Source organism: Megalops cyprinoides, chromosome 15, assembly GCF_013368585.1.
Source record: "Megalops cyprinoides isolate fMegCyp1 chromosome 15, fMegCyp1.pri, whole genome shotgun sequence".
NCBI classification, from domain to species: Eukaryota; Metazoa; Chordata; class Actinopteri; order Elopiformes; family Megalopidae; genus Megalops; species Megalops cyprinoides.
The window spans coordinates 26830425-26847426 of NC_050597.1; the positions used below are offsets into that span (position 1 = coordinate 26830425).

Consider the following 17002-nt stretch of genomic DNA (forward strand, 5'->3'; position numbering starts at 1 on the left):
GAATGACACTCAGAATGAAGCCTTGGTGACGACGCCATGTGGTGGCAGAAAACAGAGTAATCTCACGTTGTAATGTCCGTTTAATGATCTGTGGCACTGTGTGCTCAACGGTGCAGAACAAATCTGTTTATACTCAAAGGTCCACAGTGCACCTTGCATTCTTTCTCATTTTGACATAGAATTTTTTTGTTTTAAATATATTAGTTTTGCTTTTTCAGTGTAAGTATAGCACATGTAACAGTAGTCTATCACACTAACACACAAAAAGAATAACATTCCTAAGGTTAAACAAAAAAAACACTCACTGGCAAGAATCCCACAAAATATAAAGAGAGGAAAAAAACCCAGCCAGGCAATTACAAAAACAGTGATACAGTTGACTTCTGTGCCCATGCAGAGCACAATATGTGACAAGTGACTTGGTGACGTTCACATGCAGGGATGTAACTTCCTATTTAGCTCTTATTACAATAATCAATAATGTCACACATTAACTTTAATTATTTATCCAGTGGTAATCGAATTGAAACATTATTTGTGTATTTTAATGTCCCAAAAAGTGGTTACATGACTTTCAGGGTATTTAAATTGTCAGTGTATTTTGTAAGTACTATGTTAGCACTGTCTCTTTGAAAGTGTGTAGTATAGTAGATGTTTAAAATAGATAGTACACTGTTTAAGAAGTGCTAATAAAGGTTTTTTGTTCTCCGTTTCTGTAGGAAATGTGCAATGATATCAGCACATTATGGATTCAGTGATGTGTTTGATAATTTAATCATTTCTCTCTGCAAGTTTACAACGCTAAGCAGTGAGGTAAGTCCCCAATTTGTTTTGGCACAGTTGTGTTTGTGCAAGTTTACCACGTGTTTGAAATTGTGGGGTGGAACGTGAAATTTGATTTAGTCACTGCAGCCTCATTGAGACTTTGAATTGCATTATGATTTTCTTAACTGTACATTTTAGCATCTTTCTACAATCAAGCGAAAAAGCTTTATGTTAGAATTACATTTGGCTAATTTGACGATGACTGTCCCATATTGCTGATGCATTTAGTTCTTCAGATTGCCTTTGTGAACGTTTTTGAGGAAGCTGATTCCAGATCAGCAGTTAATTCCTTCCCCTGAATAATGTTCTGAAACTTTGCGTAAGTGCATGTTGCCCTTATCGGTCACATTGGAGAGTGTGATGTGACCGGGTGCTGATCAGAGTTCTTGCGCCCCCTAGTCTGTGGAGAACCTCCCCACTGTGTTTGGGGGTAACAGCAAGGCCCAGGTGGCCGCCAAGACGGTGTTCAACCTGGCCCACCGGCACGGCGACATCCTGAGGGAGGGCTGGAAGAACATCATGGACTCCATGCTGCAGCTTTTCCGGGCGGAGCTCCTGCCCAAGGCCATGGTGGAGGTGAGCGCCGGTCCTCCTTGCCCCCGTTTCCACTGACAGGACCGTGCCCAGCTGAGCTGTGCTGGAAATGGGCCAGGCCCACAAGACCTGCTTGGTTTTCCATTGCAATAAGTGGCCACAGACGCCCAAACAGGAGAAAAAACACTTACGTTCTCAGGCTTCCATTTGGCAAACTGGGTTGGCCAGTGATCTAGCCATTCATGGAAAAAAAGTAGCTGTAGCTGTGTTTTGTTACGGTGGTCCTTTCCATAAATACATAAATACACAAATAATCACAATAAAATCACAGGACCATGTTTCATGAAATAATTTAGGAAATACTGTGTAGGCCTTCTTTGGAATAGAGCTTGTTTGGCATACATGAAGTAACGTGGCCAAGTCTTTAGTGTAACTTGGTTTTGTGTTGTGATCAATAATTTTAATGGCAGACACCTTTTTTCTGTGAGCATGAGTACTGACTTAGAGTAAGTACTTAGTACATGTGATTAGCTTACAGTGTATGTATGCTGACACTGTTTTTGGGGTAGGAATAATTTATCATAAGAACTGCCCAAAAGGACAAGAGTCTTCAGATAAATTACTTGAAGGAGCAGTCACTTTTAGCAAATGCTGATTTTTATGTGTGTTGTACCGCCACCTGCTGTTTGGCATGGGACTACTTTGTCTTGATGGCACAGATAAGTAGTGGTGTTTTTTCCTCCTCTTTTCAGGTTGAGGACTTTGTGGAGCCCAGTGGGAGAATATCCCTCCAGAGGGAAGAGACTCCTTCAAACCGGTAATGACTCCCACAAACCTGCTCTGTGCACAAGTGTGTCTTATATCAATCGAGCTAATTGACGATGTAGATAAGGAGTCAGTTCAAACAGTGGGATTACCTCATCGTCGGCGTGAAAAGGGTTGTAATCATCCTCATTAAGATCTAAAAGGTCAGGCCTTTCAGGATTTACCCCCCGCCCTACGCGGAGTACACGCTACACATCAATAGATCAGCCAAGGATCAAAAACGTTGCAGTGCTAATTGCACGACATTCACAGCTCCATCTGGTCCATGATAGACCTGCTTATTTACGGTTACACGTAGTCACTTGGCAGACACTCTCATCTGGAGCGAATTACAACGCAAGGGTGCAGAGCTACATTGAATGTAGTCTGATCAGCAACAGTACATATGCATTGCATGGACATTAGCACACCATTGTCTACACACAGAAGAGAACCCAGTACGTGTTTGGTCTAGTTCAATTTCAAGGTATCAGTCCCTGTGTGTTGTGCATTGCCGTTTGTTACTTGATGTAGTGGATGCTAGGACATATGACTACGTAGCCCTTTATGGTATGCAAGCTATACATGCCCAGGCTCAGTCCTTAGAGAAAAACGTGACCGTGGGATATGCTCAGGTCTGTCCATGCTTACACATGAGTGTACTCATCTGTTAGACCTGGCGAGGGTCGTCGTTAGAGGAGATTGTGATGACGTCGGTCGCTTTGTCACACAGTGGGGAGTCGGCGGTGCTGAGCTTTGTGAATTGGCTGACACTGAGCGGAGCTGAGCAGTCAGGACTCAGAGGGCCTTCCACCGAAAACCAGGAGGCGAAGCAGGCAGCCATGCTGTGTATCAAGGTACCAGGTCCTCGCTGTGCAGTTTTACACTTCTTGGGACTCTTGGCCTTTCCCCTTCTCTGGACTGATTCAGTCCAGTGCCTCTTGTGCAGTAGCACATCTAGCCTCACTTTGACTGCAAGACATTGCTGTTTAGGAAACTAAAACATGACATTACATTACTGACATTTAGCAGGCACTCTTGTCCAGAGTGGCATACATAGGTTACAATTTTTACGTGTTATCCATTTTTACAGCCAGATATTTACTCAGGCAATTCTGGCTTAAGCAGCAGCAGTGCCCCAGCGGGGACTCAAACAGGCCACCACATCTTCACGTTCACTGGTACTGATGATGTCAGAAGGCAGTGAGAGCAGTAATGTTTTTTCTGATCACATTATCTTGCCTTAGCCCTGGTCATTAGCATTATTACCCTGATGAAGACCACCTCTGACTCCTTTTTAAGACGTGCAGGAAACAGAAATGTTGTTCAGAGCATTCAATTATTGTCATGCAGTCTATAAGTCTGCGAAGAGTGGCACATTCTAATAAAGACCTCAAAGGTCACAACAATGCCGGTCTGCACAACTTTGCCCACTCAGAAGCTTGTGGTGGTGCATGGGTAGGATTTTTCTTTTCAGCCCATGCTAATATTCCTGCCTCCTTCCCCCCTTTTCCCCAGCAATGCGACCCGGAGAAGCTGATTACAGAGAGTAAATTCCTGCAGCTGGAGTCTCTGCAGGAGCTGATGAAGGTAAGACTGAACGTCTGGCACGGAGGCCCTTGGCACACCTGTGCACACCTGCGCCACAAACAAGCCATAAGCACGTCCTTTTGCTTGATGACAAATGCCTGTGACATGGTGTCACGTAGACTAAGCCACACACTGTCACACCGGACAGGCTCTCATCTCCGTGACTCCGGACGAGGAGACCTACGACGAGGAGGATGCCGCATTCTGCCTGGAGATGCTGCTGCGCATTGTGCTGGAGAACAGGTACTGCGTGAGGACAAGCAGCACCGCGCGTTGTACCATTTGACCTCAGGTCTACCCGAGGGTATTTCAGGGTAGAGGTTTGCAGAACCTGGAGTCCTGTGAATGGGCGTTCAGGCCAGGGTGTTCAGGCTGAGTATGGGTCAGGCAATTTTGGGAAGGAATTTGTTCGTAACCTAAAGAGTTTGCACAGAGCTTTTACCAGGCTGTCGGCGCCTTTGTTGCTGTCTTGATGTTTAGCTCCAAGGACTTTAATGGAGTGTTTCATCTAGGTTAGCTGTGTGTGCACCAGCGTGCATGTGTGGAGTTCTCTGCTGACCACTTTTGTCTGTTGTATGTTGTATGTTGTGTGCGTGCATGTGTGCATGTGTGCTTGTGTGCGTATGTGTGTGTGTGTGCGCGCGCGTGTGCAGGGACCGCGTCTCTTGCGTGTGGCAGACGGTGCGCGACCACCTGTGCCACCTGTGCGTGCACGCCACGGAGAGCTGCTTCCTGGTGGAGAGGGCGGTGGTGGGGCTGCTGCGGCTGGCCATCCGCCTGCTCCGCAGAGAGGACATCAGCTCGCAGGTGAGAGCACCTGCGGGGCTGCAGCCTCCAATCCCGATCGCGGCGCTGCCAAAATACCCTCTGAGGGAAGTGCCTTACCTCTGCTCCACTTACAATTCCATCGTTGTCGCACTGCGAGTGTTAGAAGTGAAGACCTCCCCCAAGAATAAGAGCGTCTGCTAGGCAAATGCTGTAAATGATATCATAACGTAACACTCACAGCTTTCTGCAGTTTCTTAATGCACCGAGATTATTCTGAGAAGCCTGGGCTTAGTCAAGTTCTGTGACCGACTGCACTGCACCGTACTGGTGATGTAACCGTACCCTTATTAAAAGGGTTGTTATGACTCCCAGAGTCTAAATAGCCAAGGATGTTACCTTTTTGGCCATCTGTTTGCCGCTATTCAGTGTCTCTGCTCCTGAGGCCTTTGGTGGCGGTTGCATAATTGCAAAAGTACACAATGTTCCCCCCCAGCTGTGCCCTTGAAGACCACTGTGTGCCTATCAGGGTGGTGTCAGCAGGTGGTCTAACTAAAACATGGCCTATTTTCTCAGTCTTTACCTAAAGTGTCCTACAATGATCTCTCTTTTTGATTTTAGCCATTGTAACCTCATTAACCTCATTGAAACTATAACATCTTTTGGCCCCCGTGACTACCCATCCATACATGTTAAATGTCAATTTTCCAAGAGGTATATGTGTCTTTTTAGAGCAGTTTATCTCCACAGGTAATAACTTTCCTGAGAAGCTGTGTGGGTAATCAGCCAAAAAAATCAGCAGATGACGAGGCCTTGACTTGTGCATATTGCACTGGTTCTTTTACACTGCCGGATGCACTGGCCTCAGCACAGTCCTCAGCCTCACTGCCTCTGATTTTATACTACCGCTCCTGTGAGGTGGAAAGTTTGAGGAGGGGTCCGGGACCCTGCAGGTACATGCCTGGCGCCCAGGTGCTGACTCACACAACCCCCCCCCTCCCCAGGTCCTGCACTCCCTTCGGCTCCTGCTGATGATGAAGCCCCACGTGCTGTGCCGGGTCAGCCGGGAGGTGGCGTACGGCCTGCACGAGCTGCTCAAGACCAACGCCGCCAACATCCACTGCAGCGACGACTGGTTCACCCTCTTCTCCCTGCTGGAGTGCATCGGGGCAGGGGTGAAGCCCCCGGCCTCCCTGCAGGTCACCGCTGGCCAGGACAATGACACCGGTCAGTCCCCCGTCTCGCAGACACCCCAAAAGACATTCCAGCCTGCACATCTGATAAGTAAACCCCGGTGTTTCCTTTTTTTTTCCCCCCTTTCTCATACTCCAGTCTACACTAAACCGGCATGACAGATGTGGTTGATTTAAATCTGAAAGCTCAGTATCTATTGTAACTTCTCAAGTGTAAATACTAGCCTTGAATTACAGATAAATTCATTGGAATAAAGTGTGAGTAGGCTCGAAACTTAGTAGCTTTATTTTTATTGAGGTTTGGTAGCAGTTGGAACATGTTAGCCAGAAAAGACTTGTGTCGCACTCATCTTGTGAATCTGTTTTGTGGCGTAGTCTACGTTAGCATTTGTGCTGTACCGCCTTTGAGTTTGCTGTACACCGCAATCCGATTTCCACCCTGCCGGGTCGTTCCAGGTGCCCAGTCGGACAGCGAGCTGTCGTCCTACCACCCCAGCGAGGTCAGCCTGGACCGTGGCTACACCTCGGACTCGGAGGTCTACACCGAGCATGGCAAGTCCAGGATGCCGCGCTCCGTCACAGACGTGGACGTGGCCAACAGCGGGTGGCTGGTGGTGAGTATCACGTCCGGTTGCTAACCAGAAGCCACTCCTACTCCCACTCCCTTACACTGCATGAGTGTGAATACCAGCGGGGCTGTGAATTTTTAGCTGTGGTAGGGATTTAAAAGTCTGTGCCATGGATGTAAAATCTGAATACTTTTATTTTGGTACAGTATACTAGAAGTCTACTTTTCTCCACCAGGACAGTGCGCTGTCATTTATGACCTTGTTAGACACTTGTCCTTGGCTAAACTTATCCTGTAAACTTGTGAAAGCAATTATTCTAATACTACAACTGTATGTATTCAAAGTCTACACACTTTTTAACACAACATTTATTAAAGCGAAACACATTTGGATATATTTTTCCTCTTAAGGTGAGAAAAATGTTGAAATTGCGTGCGTTTGTATTCGGGTGTAGAAGGCCTTGGTATGTGTGTGTGTTGGGTCAGGTTGGGAAAGACGACCTGGATGCCAGCAAGCCGGCGCCCCCAGGCACCAAACCGCCGACCCCCCCTCTCATCAACCAGTACAGCCTGACCCTGGGCCAGGACATGGGCCAACACGACACCAAGTCCCTCATCAAGTGTGTGGAGTCCCTGTCCTTCATCGTGCGCGACGCCGCCCACGTCACGCCTGAGAACTTCGAGCTGTGCGTCAGGACCATCCGCGTCTTTGTGGAGGCCAGCCTGAACGGAGGTGAGGGTCTGGGTGCAGCTTCTCGTGTTTAACTCGCCCACTTGCGTCACCGCAGAGCATGTATTTCCCAGAGAGATCTTTTGCCATGGAGCCAGAATCCTGGATACTAGTTCAGTTAAATGGTTTGACACCTTGAGAAAGTACTCATTAGGTGTGATTAAAGGATACTGGAGCTGTGAGAGGAGCCCAGGACTTTGACTTCTTTAATGAAAGATAAAGCAAAGGTATATGTGTGGTCAGAGATATAGTACTGTGCATTAAAGCACTTTAAAGGAGAGCTACATAGCGTTTTTAGTGGCCAGCCAAATGCCCCCGGTGTTTCTTTTCCTTAACAGAAAATGTCCAATTTATTCAGCTATACATATATATGTAATTCAAGTGTGTGTGTGTGTGTGTGTGTGTGTGTGTGTGTGTGTGTAATCATGTATACATTTGTTAGATTTCAGACTATTTCCCACATGATGGTAGGCTTACTATTCGTTCATTGTAAGTATTTGGGATGAAAGCATTAGATAGCATTGAGGTGGAAACAGGAGCTGCAGACTTTTGCTCTAACCCATGTACATCTTCACTGGAGTGGTTAAGATGTAGTATTTTGCCCGGGGGAGAGAAGGGGCTGCCCCAGCTGAATCCAGTGCTTCTGTCTCACGTCCCTCCCATCCCACCAGTCGTCAGAGGATGTTTCTCTTCTAAACCGGGGATTAAATGAAGACTTTCATCCACCTGCCTTGTGCAAATCACAGACCTGGCATCGATTTAGACTTTTTCATTTCCTCTAGGCTCTCAGAAGCCTCCCGTCAACACTGGTTTTCTAACTTGCCATTAGGTGGGCAGATCAAAGATTTCATTTAAGTTGCTCTTTATTCTATCTGGGAACGAATGCTAACTGCGCTGCCAAATATCCCTTAAACACAGTGTTGTTAGCATACACTCAAACGGCCTTTGTTCTTTTAGGCAAGACTTGTGTGACAAGTTAGACAGTAAATGAAAATAGAATATCATGGCATGTAGCTGTGGTAGAATTATTGTTTATGTTCTTTTTTTGGTGTTTCTAGTGGGATTTCCAGCCTGTTCAAAAATAACAAAATGGATTTCTGTGTACTTTTATATAATTTAAAAAAAATTACAGAGCAAAAACATTGACAGAATAATAGCCCTGTAGAAATACTGCATCTTTCATGACTACAGATATGTGGTGTTGAAGTATATTTACCTGAAGTGAAGTGTTTGCACTCATATGAAAGGTAAAGATACAGTAAAATTGGGAGATTTTTTTGGCTGAATGGTGTAGTATTATACAAGCTAACACTCAACACTCCGAAGCTTAGCCGGTCATCGTGACTGAATGTAATTCGATGGAAACCCCCCCGCAGGCTACAGGAGCCACGAGAAGAAGAAGAGCCACAAGTATGACTCCAAGGCGAACCGGCTGAGGAAGAAGCCGAGGGAGAAGGAGGGGGTGGCGCGGCGGGCCAAGGCGTCCAGCCAGCGCCCCTCCCGCTCCCACAGCGACGAGGAGGAGGACGAGGGGGTCCCCGCCAGCTACCACACGGTGTCATTACAGGTTAGTCAGGACGTAAGTACAGAAGCCCTTTCCCTTCTTCCTTTCTCCATCTTTGCATCTCTCTGTCCGTGCTGTGGTCGCCGAGGGCTAGGTGTAGGACGCAGGTGGGGGGCGGGATCAGGCAAGTTACAAGCCATTCGCTGTCGTTTTTATCTAGATTTCAAGTAAGAGACAGGAAATATTTTAAAAAAACATTGATAATCCTGATGTCATACACATGCTTTTACCTTGAGATATGTCTGATGTGTTGAATAGACAGGATTATAAGTGGGTGGCCATAATTGGTGGTGGCTGTTGCTCAGCCTGTGAAAGCTGTGAGAACAGTCACTATCCAGGATGTGCCAACAGATCACGTTGGCTAACAGAGAGTGGCCAATTAAAAATGGCGGTACACTAAGATGAATCCCTACATAGTTTCGTTATTGAGAGAATGAAAACCCCAGAATGTCTTCTGTCATATTTAGTTTAAAATTCAGGTGCATTTTCACACAACAGGATTATGATGATTGAAGAGTGGTCGGGAAATGATCAAAATAAATATGACTTCGGTCCTGTTGTAATTGAGGCATTAAATGAGAAAAAGAAACCCCAGCTCCATCATTCAGGGGGCCACTTCCAAAGTCCACCCTCACACCCTCTTTGCAGGAGCGGGAGAAGTAATGGCTTCAGCGTTAAGCGCAGGTCTGATCCGCAGTCATAGAAACTAGGTGGCTCAGAATCGGCCCATAAATAAGCCCTCAGAGGAACGACATCCCAGAAACCACTGCTAAAATTTCACCAACCACTAAAAACAACTGCATCAGACCTTGTGAACAGGGGACAGTCTTGCTCCTTATTGATGTATGATCCGCAACATAAAAGCACAGGAAAAAAAAAAAACAAAACAGGATATTAATAAGAAATGCTAACACCATGAACATACTGATAAACATACAATATCACAGCAAATTGTGTATAGTGTGATTTCGTACAGAATGGAAATTCAGTATGTGTTATTATTAACAGTTTAATAACAGTTTGCAATTAGAGCATCTGAGAGGATTGAGATGGTTGTGATGTCAGGTTGAAGATTAGGGTTCGTTCCAAAGCGGTGCTTTTTTAGCACTACTTAGCCCCTCATTTCCTCAGGATCCAGGCTGATCGCTTGGTGAGGTCATGCCACATTGTGAAGTAAATGCCCCTGTTATGGGATGGAGGGCTTAAGGGGGAATTATGGAATAGCCCCCCTTGTTTCCATCATTCCAGCATGTTTCATGTCCTGGTCCTGGGCATGGCTGCATACATTATTACTTATGACTTTATTGTGTTAGCATTAACAGGGCATAGTTAAAAAGCAGGAATACATGTTTGCTCTCTGCATTGCTAAATATGGCGGTGTATCTGTCCGTCCTGGAGAATAATGATTACGCTGGCAATGAAAGCCAGTGATGAAACTGCTTAGACGAAAAATAAGACATTTCTGACTGAAAAAGAAAACCTACTAGTCAATAGTGTCTAGTCAATAGTGTATAGTGTCTAGTGCGGGGCGGCAGTGTAGCATAGTGGTTAAAGAGCAAGACTCGTAACCGAAAGGTTGCCAGTTCGATTCCCGCTGGGGCACTGCTGCTGTACCCTTGGGCAAGGTACTTAACCCACAATTGCCTCAGTATCCAGCTGTATAAATGGTTGTAAACATTGTAAAGAACGGTAACCTATGTAAGTCGCTTTGGATAAAAGCGTCTGCCAAGTGAATAAATGTAAATGTAGTGTAAAGCTTCAAGATTTGCTGATTTTTTTCACCAGTAAGAACTTTTTAAACTGCTAAGCAAAAATTGAATAAATAGCTAAGGCAAAAAAAACCTGTTAATTCTGCACCTCTCCTAATTGTGTAAACATATCTGTCCACATCCCAGAGTTCATCCTAGACCCGTCCCTCTAATTTCCCCATTGTATGAAAATAGGTACATGCATGTTGGCTCATTTCAGCAGTGCGCAACCCTATCAGCATGGCCGCCGCCTTAATCTCCCAGCCTTTCTGAAATGTAATGGTATGAATTAAACTAACATTGCCGGTTCCTCCTGGCTCAGCTGCTAGACCTGATGCACACCCTGCACACACGCGCCGCCAGCATCTATAGCTCCTGGGCTGAGGAGCAGCGCCACCTGGAGGCCGCAGGCAAGAAGATCGAGGCCGACTCCCAGACGCTGTGGTCGAGCTGCTGGTGTCCGCTGCTACAAGGTCAGTGTCGCCGGTGTCATCAAACCGACACGAAGGTGTACACCGAACGCATCAAGCTCCGTCTCCTTTCTTCCCCACAGGCCGCCTAGACGTCACGGAGACTTCATTCTCCTTTGCAATGCAATTTTATCATTAAGTGTTCATAAATGTCGTAGCATTAATGTTGTAGTCAGTTGATGCTGTTCATATTCTTCAGTAACATCTTTGAAAATCAGTGGACCAATAACATGTTAATTATTCAAATAAAAACGTTATTAAATAATACTTATAGAAATATGTAGAGCAATGTCAGTGGGTGAAGCTCACCAAATTTCCTGATAAGAAATGAGGTTACTAAATAGGTGACCCTGTTCCTGTCATCTGCCCTACTGCTGCACAGGTGCTACTGTTGTGGCTTTAATACTCAGTGGATCAGTGATTTGCATTACTGATGATACTGAATACTCATTCGATGGTGAGGTGATGCTTGCCCAGGTGATGAGTATTACTAGAGCTCAGATTTTTAATTCTCATTTTTAGTTTTGGTTTAGCACAAGATAACATTCCATTGAAGAGGCCAAGCTCCCATGGCTGGGGGTATTTCTTTGGATTTTGAGTTGTCTGTGTGTGTGATGTCTAACCAGCTCTCTTTGGATTTCACATAAACGGAAGATCTGAATGAGAAAAATGACATTGTCCTTTTACTTGCCAAAACACTGTAACACAATTGCAGTAGCCATTGTCACTCACATTTTATGACAGCGTCACAATGCTCTTTAGTTGAGGATGCCAATTGACATCCTTACCGTAATTTATATCCTCCGAAACAAATTGCATGACTTTACATAAGATGTCTTGTGTCTTTCTGTTTAATGTCAGAAGTGGACATCCTGTCGTATACATGTCTTAAATGTGTGGCCGTTTCTGTGGCAGCTCTGACCTCATCTTGACACACACATTCCATGCCGTATCTATGCGCATAACTTTACGGACGTGATTTACGAGTGTGCTTCTTGTAGCTGTCCTATCTCACCGAACGGGGCCCAACCTTGGGAAAATGTTCCCATGGAGTTAGAGATGACACGGGAAAATATTCACAATCAGAACATCTACACAGATGCACTTTCTAATATATGTGTTGTATAATGTATATGTATGTGTGTGTGTGATTATATGCTGTCATATTTTAAATATATAGATCCACAGCATTGTGAAATGTCAGTTCGTTTAAATTTGCGGTGTGGATTTTTTTCTTTTGTTCTGTTTTGTTTTAACTTATTATTGTTATGTTTAATAGCTGACAGACGACAGCTAATATGCACACTTTTCCACCCCGAAGACATCACTGGCCAGTGTTGGGTTCTTCTGACCAAAGCCCTCTCATGCCAATGGGGGTTTTAAAGCCACATTTTCCCGCCTGTTGTTATTCAGTGCTGTGGGGTTCAGGGTACCCTCGTCTGCAGTAACTGACCCCAGGTCTGTCTCCGATTCACGCAGGGATTGCCTGGCTCTGCTGCGATGCCCGGCGGCAGGTGCGCATGCAGGCGCTCACCTACCTCCAGAGGGCGCTGTTGGTCCATGACCTTCAGACACTGGACGCTGTGGAGTGGGAGTCTTGTTTCAACAAGGTGGGGGAAACGTCGCCGCTGGGCGCATTCCACAGATTTTAAACGTTGAACCTTTAAAATGTGAAGCCTTTTTAATGTAGACTGTCACACTATCCATTGTGTGCCTCCACACCAGACTGAGGACTGACTCCAGTTTCAGTCTTTACCTCTGTGTTCAGCTCACCTCATGGGCAGCCTTTCCCTGCTTGGGACAACAAATTCTACCAAAATGTTATGAAATGGTGTAAAAAAAATGTAGTTTAGCAGTGGAAGAGCAGGTGTTGTTAAAGTAATTGTCTGGGTAATATTTTACCATAAAAATAGTTACGTATAATGTGATGTATTTTTCCATTACAGATGTTTCAAATTTTCATTTCATCAGTAGGAAGACGCCATGTTTAGCAATTTACTCCAGATCTGACTCAGCCAGCAGATAATGTTTCTCTGGGAGAGAGTATACTTTCAAATAGCACTTTGCCTTTAGCTGACTGTGGGAGTGCTTTATGCTCATTCTGGTTAGGTTTGGTCTTAATGGGACCTACAATGACGCTGTCCTGTACTACAGCTGATACTCCGCTGTTCTCCCTTTGATGACACGGCTACACTAGTACACTAGCGGCCAGGAAGTGTTGAAGTATATAGTTTGAAGCGGCTTGCTGTGAATCACGTAACCTTCAGAATACTCACTGGCTGTTCCCCTGGCCCCAGGTGCTGTTCCCTCTGCTCACCAAGCTTCTGGACAACATCAGCCCTGCGGACGTGGGCGGCATGGAGGAGACCAGGATGAGGGCCTGCACCCTGCTGTCGAAGGTCAGTCAGCGAGAGGAGTGCTGAAGGCCTCACAGTAGGGAAGGGGAAACCTGACGCTCAAAGGGTGCCGTTCCAGGAGACGGGTCGCTCTCCATCGGTCTCCTCACTCTCGGAGGTGCCCGAACCGTTGAAATTGAGGCCGGGGAGCGTAGCCACCCGTGCTGGCTTCGCACGGTTGCGCTCTGATCGCGCAGAAGTTGTTACCCTTCAGTCCCTTTCAGACCGGGATCGGTCAAGAACGGGCGCAGCTCAAGATGAGGATGAAGCGCGAAACCTCAGCTGAAACGTTTCTGCTGCGGCAGAATCTCGTGTCCCCACATTGTACTGTATTACACTGATAAGCTGTGTGCTGTAAAAGGCCTCTGACCCCGCTCTGTGACGGCTTCCCTCGCAGGTGTTTCTGCAGCACCTGTCCCCGCTCTTGTCCCTGCCCACGTTCGCAGCCCTCTGGCTCACCATCCTGGACTTCATGGATAAGTACATGCACGCTGGCTCCAGCGACCTGCTGGTAAGGGGCCCGCTTTCGTCACTCTTTCCACGCCGGCCACAACTGCTGCACAAAAACATGTCCGCACATGTGGACACATTAAGGAAACTTCTAAAGCTGCATACTGGGGAATGCTTATTTTATACTGCCATTGTTAGAACTCGCAAGCCTGAAATGTGCCTCCAGCAGGCATACTGCCATAGATAATGTTATCTGGCATGGTGGTTATCGAGGTCCGCAGACAAACAGAGGAGTTTATGTCTATAGCCCTGTGGCCACTGAAGTATTACTCTTAAGCAAGTGATATCTAGCTGTATAAATGTATAATACGGCTGTGCTTGCTGACCTGGATGTAAGTGTTTCTTAAGTAAACTCATGCGTTGGTGTGTCCCCAGCTGGAAGCTATCCCAGAGTCCCTGAAGAACATGCTGCTGGTGATGGACACGGCAGGTATCTTCCACAGTGCCGACTCGCGCACGGGCTACTCCGACCTGTGGGAGATCACTTGGGAGCGCATCGACTGCTTCCTGCCCCACCTGCGTGAAGAGCTCTTCAAGCAGGCTGTCATGCCAGGTATCCTCCGCTAGAGGGCGCTCCAGACAATTATTTCATGAGGATTCTGGGTCTGTGCTGTTCCTTCCGTCATCAGAAGGTTAAGATGCAATGTTTACTCTGAGGTTCAGTCCGCTAGTGAAATCAACAGGTTCTTACTCGGTCACCAGTCCTTGAATGCTTTCAATTACCTTAAAAAAGCCTTGGCTGATTTACATTGTCTGCTTTGAAATGTAAACAAACTAGAATCATGCTAAATAAAAGGCAGGATCTTCACAAAATGACTTTTTAAATGTACATTACAAATGGTTCTTGATTTCTTGGAATGCATCATAGAGTACATTCTTCCTTTTAAAAGCTTTTTGAACTCTGGTATGTATTCACAAGTAAATTGTGGGATTGATTTCAGATTGGGTTCTCTAAGCATTTTGATTGTCTGCTTGCTCTGATCTCTTAAACCTTGGGTCTGGTTCATTAGTTATTAGTATTTCATTATTTAATTACAGTGTGCTGCATGTCCACTGGTTGCATCTGTGACTCCAGTGGAAATGTTTAGCCCTATAAGAGGTATTTCATCAGCAGTTTTAACCGGCTGTGCATCTGCAGAGCCTGTTTCAGCGAGCGCTCCGGCAGAGAGCAGCCAGCCCCCCGCCCCCTGCGCCCCCTGCGCCCCAGCCCCCGCACCCTCTGCCCCCGCCGAGCCAAAAGCCCCCAGCAGACCCGAGTCACCCCAGGAGCCCCCTCCGCCCAGTGCCAACGGTGAGCCGCCCGATTTCACCACACTGCGCACCAGCACCCTGCTGAAGAGTCGAACGCGGTTAACCAAGATCGCGGTTTATGTCTCAAACCCTACGGCATCAGCGTTTCTTAATTTGATGAGGTTTTGTAAAATATGGAGGCAAAGTATCAAAGAATAGAGGGCAACGTGATCACCTCTAGACAGCTGCAGTCTAGCCTCACTTTTTAACTTCTTACTAGTTCCCAAGTGCAGTAAACATTGCGTGTGCATTTATGAGCTCTGTAAAGTCAGGTTATGGTTCTGTTAACAGTACAGAATGTGCACTTGCTGCATTGCTGTTTCCAGTGATTTAAGATCTTTAAAAGACACAGTAAGTGGCTTGGGATTACACAACATGTTGGACTCTTTCCAAAAGTCGTCATAGACTACCCTCTCAGCCTTTACCGTCTGTTATCACTCTGGTTCGTTGGCTTCATGTGCTGTTACGTGCTGTGTAGAGGTTTCCTCAGGCCTGGTGCTGATCTGTGTTCTCTGGTGTTTTTTTTTTGTCGTCATAGGAACGGACAGGTCATCTCCAGTGCCCCCCTCCACACCACCCGTGCCCACCCCTGTGAAGATGAGCCCCGGTGACACCCCTCATGCCATGAGCCAGTCTCCCCTCATCCTGCAGCCGCTGGCCTCGCCGCTGCAGGTGGGCGTCCCGCCCATGTCCCTGCCCATCATCCTCAACCCTGCCCTCATCGAGGCCACCTCCCCAGTACCCCTCCTGCCCGCCTCCCGGCCCACCGACCCCGCCGACGCCTCCGAGGTCAAATAGAGCGACAGAGCCGCCCGCTTCCCCGTGGGAAGGAGACCAGAGCACCAAAAAGAATCAGTCCAGCCTCTGCCCCCCCCCCCCCCCCCCATCCACCCACTCACCCACCCACGTCAGTCTCTCACGCCCTACAGGAAGTGAAGCCTCAGAACTTCCTGTCAGAGCCACTGTAGACAAGATGTGCATGGCTGCTTCAAGTTTGTCTACAGAAAGAAAAGGAAAAAAAAATCACAAAAGCTTTGACACTCTGTCATACTGCTTCGTGCTCCAGTAGGCTCTGGTGCTGCAGTCCGCGCTAAAACGACTTACCGTTTGAATCACACAACTGTCCCAGAGAGAGACGACACTGTAACTCAAACCGGCCGCTGTCCTTGAATGTTCTAGCATTTGTCATGCAAAAATATTTATTAAATATCATCATAGTAGAAAGTAAGGACAGCCTTATGCTAGTTTAAACATGCCTGATTTATTCTGACACTGATCATTTTGACAATAACAAAAAAAGACCTCCCTTCCTTTCAAGGATGTAACCATTGTATACCATTTTATTAATATGCTTGAGCTTTCTGTTTGTCCTGAGATTTTGGGAGGGGAATTCCTATTAAATAACTTATTGGTCAAGGTACTGCATGCTGTTAACCATATAGGATGTACAGAAATGAGTTTACTAAGCATCAGGGCACTGTGGGTGTAACAGTCAGATAACGGACCTGCATATCAAACTGTCCTTTACTACACCGCTTAGATGGTTAAAGTTTAAATGTACAGTAAAATAATGCATTGGTAATTTATATATTTTGAATAGAGAATTTGTTTTCTTAGGATTTTTGAAGTGGAATGAATTCTGAAAGTCCAAAGCAAGCCGAGAAACTACAGTAGAACAAATCTCCACCTCTTTAGGGAGAAAGCTGTTTTGAGTTCCTTAGGTCTGTCCTGAGAATAAAAGGTGTTTATGACAGATGATGTAGTATATATTGGATGATGCAGAACACTCAAACCCCATTCTTTCAGACCTAAGATGGGCAGACATCTGCTTGCCTTAAAGATGAAGTTGAGACGCCATCACAGTTAGCATTGTCTACAGAACATTCCAAATATGAATGTCACGCCAATCTGTCCCGGGTATTGAATGACAGTTTTGTGTGTGTACAGAGCTTGATGTTTCTGATTTTATTAATCAGGCTAGATTTTATCAAGAGGTCTTAATGAGATTATTTAAG

At 46.2% G+C, this 17002-nt stretch overlaps 1 protein-coding gene across 3 annotated transcripts in view; it reads left to right on the plus strand.

Moving 5' to 3' along the window:
- gbf1 (golgi brefeldin A resistant guanine nucleotide exchange factor 1) overlaps positions 1–15866 on the plus strand; it is a 95713-nt gene extending 79847 nt beyond the window's left edge. For all 3 annotated transcript variants that reach the window (XM_036546134.1, XM_036546135.1, XM_036546136.1), the window contains 18 exons: positions 720–813; positions 1225–1401; positions 2112–2176; positions 2897–3020; positions 3682–3753; positions 3902–3996; positions 4407–4560; positions 5523–5745; positions 6168–6325; positions 6766–7012; positions 8386–8588; positions 10644–10794; positions 12271–12401; positions 13089–13190; positions 13585–13698; positions 14073–14250; positions 14836–14988; positions 15526–15866. In XM_036546134.1, the coding sequence (XP_036402027.1) occupies positions 720–813; positions 1225–1401; positions 2112–2176; positions 2897–3020; positions 3682–3753; positions 3902–3996; positions 4407–4560; positions 5523–5745; positions 6168–6325; positions 6766–7012; positions 8386–8588; positions 10644–10794; positions 12271–12401; positions 13089–13190; positions 13585–13698; positions 14073–14250; positions 14836–14988; positions 15526–15785 (2701 nt within the window). In that variant the 3' untranslated portion in view covers positions 15786–15866. The remainder of the gene's footprint in view (positions 1–719; positions 814–1224; positions 1402–2111; positions 2177–2896; positions 3021–3681; positions 3754–3901; positions 3997–4406; positions 4561–5522; positions 5746–6167; positions 6326–6765; positions 7013–8385; positions 8589–10643; positions 10795–12270; positions 12402–13088; positions 13191–13584; positions 13699–14072; positions 14251–14835; positions 14989–15525) is intronic.
- Positions 15867–17002: the final 1136 nt, after the last annotated feature.